Raw genomic sequence first — 2,007 nt, 5'->3', positions numbered from 1 at the left:
TTGCTGCTCCCTCAGAGATGCCTGGAGTTGAGAATACGGAGGAGAGTTGAGAGCCCACGAGGGGTGGGTTTGCGGACCAGGCCGCAATGCCTGGCCCCAGGGGGTCCCGGCAGGGGGTTTCGCCATCCTCAGAGGCTCACGTTTGGCTTAACGCTTGCCGACATCAGCCCTGTCGCCCCTTCGTGTGACTCTGGGGGTCAAGTTGGCCACAGCCCGGAAGGAAAGGCCGGTCCCTCGGTACCCCACATCCTGGTGGCTGTCGGGGGGCTCCCGGCCTCCCAGGGGGGCCGGCCCCAGTGACTGCCTGAAGCCCCCTTAGTGGGTTTACACCCCCCACCCCAGCCCTGAGGCCTGACCTCCTGCCGTCACCCCAGCGCCCCGACACCCGAGCGCCAGCCCGCACGCCAGCGGGCGGCCGAGGAGCCTCCGCCCGAGGCCCTGGGGTGAGGTGCCCGTGACCGGGGGGCACGCTGTGTCCTGGCAGACCTGGGCTGGAGGCCCGCGAGGGCAGGCCCGGGGCTGCCTGGGTGGGACGGGCCTCGGGCCCGACTTGGCGGCCGCGGGGCTGACGCGCCCGCTCTCTCCCTTCCTTCAGCCATGGAGGAGTTAATAGTGGAGCTGCGGCTCTTTCTCGAGCTCCTGGACCACGAATACCTCACGTCCACCGTCAGAGAGAAGAAGGCCGTGATCACGGACATCCTGCTGCGGGTGCAGTCCTCCAGAGGTGCGTCTGCCGCCCACGCCCGCCCCCCTCGATTCCACTGTCTTCCTGAAACGCACCCCCTTTTTTTGTTTGTTTTAAAGATTTTATTTATTTATTCATGCAGAACTGGGGTACGGGCCAGAGGTGCGGAGGGTGAGAGGCTTCCCAGAGACAGAGCGGGGAGCAGGACAGGCTGACTGACGAAGTCCACTGCTGAGGGGGACAGCGGGCGGGTCAGGAGAGGTCTGCCGCGCCCTGGGGTCACCTCCGGGGCAGGCGGGGATCGAACTCACATGGAAGCGGCTTTAGCTTCTCAGTGCTGCGCTGTGACCCGCTGCGCCACTGAGGGCCCCGTTCCCCTTTCTGTGAATGTGTCTAAGGTCAAGTTTTCATGGACACTCGTGCTGCTGCTAGGCCTGTCAGTTTCTGGACATAGGGAGATTGTCTTTGAGAAGCTAATAGAAAGCAGGCCCAGTGGGGCCCCAAGAGCACCCCAGACTTCAGGGAGGCATTGAAAGGCTCCCAGGGCCTGGCGTCTTGGCATCAGTGCTCACGCCCAGGCGGAGGCGGTCGCTCAGCCAGGTGACGAGGGAGAGGGCCCGGCCGCGTCTGAGGGAGCTGTGGGCAGGCGTCTCGGCCCCCACCCCGGCTGCGTGCACCGTCCTGCTCCTGCGGCCTCAGCGCGAAGCGCGTCAGGGTCTGTCAGTCGGGCCTGGTCACGCAGCGTGAAACAAACTAGACCGTGGGGAAGAGGCTCACACCAGGCCGTCCAGGGGAGACCCATAGGGTTTCGCCGTGGACGGGGGTTGGCTCTCCCCATGGCATCCTGGAAGCCGAGCCCTGGCCCACCTCACGACCTGGGGGTGCAGGAGGGCCGGCTAGTGCAGTCCAGGTCTGAAGGCCTGGTGGTCAGGTGCGGATGGTTTCAGGCTCTGGGCCCCAACCCCGAGAGCCCGGCGCTGCTGTGCACAGGCAGGGTGAGGGTGCTCAGCTCACCCTCCTCTGAAGGGAGGGGTGACGCCCACCCTTTGGGCAGGCCTCCCTCACAGCCCGGTGCGCCTGGCAGAGTCCCCTTGCAGACACGCTGGGCAGGGCCTCCGGAGCCGGCCCGGGGGGCCAGGGCCAGCTGCCGCGTGGGGGAGGGACACAGGGGCGAGGCCACGTTCCCACGCCCGGTGAGGGCAGCCCCCGGGCCGGGGGGCCGGCGCCCGAGGGTGAGACGGAAAGTGGGTGGCGCTGAAGCCTGCGGGGCCCCTGGAGGCCGGCGGCCTGGAGGAGGCCGGCGCAGTGTCCACGGACACCCC

The 2,007-nt window shown here is 67.6% G+C and overlaps 1 protein-coding gene across 1 annotated transcript in view; it reads left to right on the top strand.

The window, feature by feature from the left end:
* The first annotated feature begins 597 nt into the window (after positions 1-597).
* The window catches only part of AFAP1 (actin filament associated protein 1), a 44,198-nt gene continuing 42,788 nt past the window's right edge, over positions 598-2,007 (top strand). Inside the window, exon 1 of the mRNA XM_012724056.1 lies at positions 598-724. Coding sequence (XP_012579510.1) covers positions 598-724 — 127 coding nt within the window. The remainder of the gene's footprint in view (positions 725-2,007) is intronic.

The sequence above is a fragment of the Condylura cristata genome, unplaced genomic scaffold (genome assembly GCF_000260355.1).
Source record: "Condylura cristata isolate star-nosed mole 26May11 unplaced genomic scaffold, ConCri1.0 scaffold00012, whole genome shotgun sequence".
Classification (NCBI taxonomy): domain Eukaryota; kingdom Metazoa; phylum Chordata; class Mammalia; order Eulipotyphla; family Talpidae; genus Condylura; species Condylura cristata.
The sequence above is the reverse complement of the archived record's forward strand: the minus strand, read 5'-3'. Positions and strand labels throughout refer to the sequence as shown.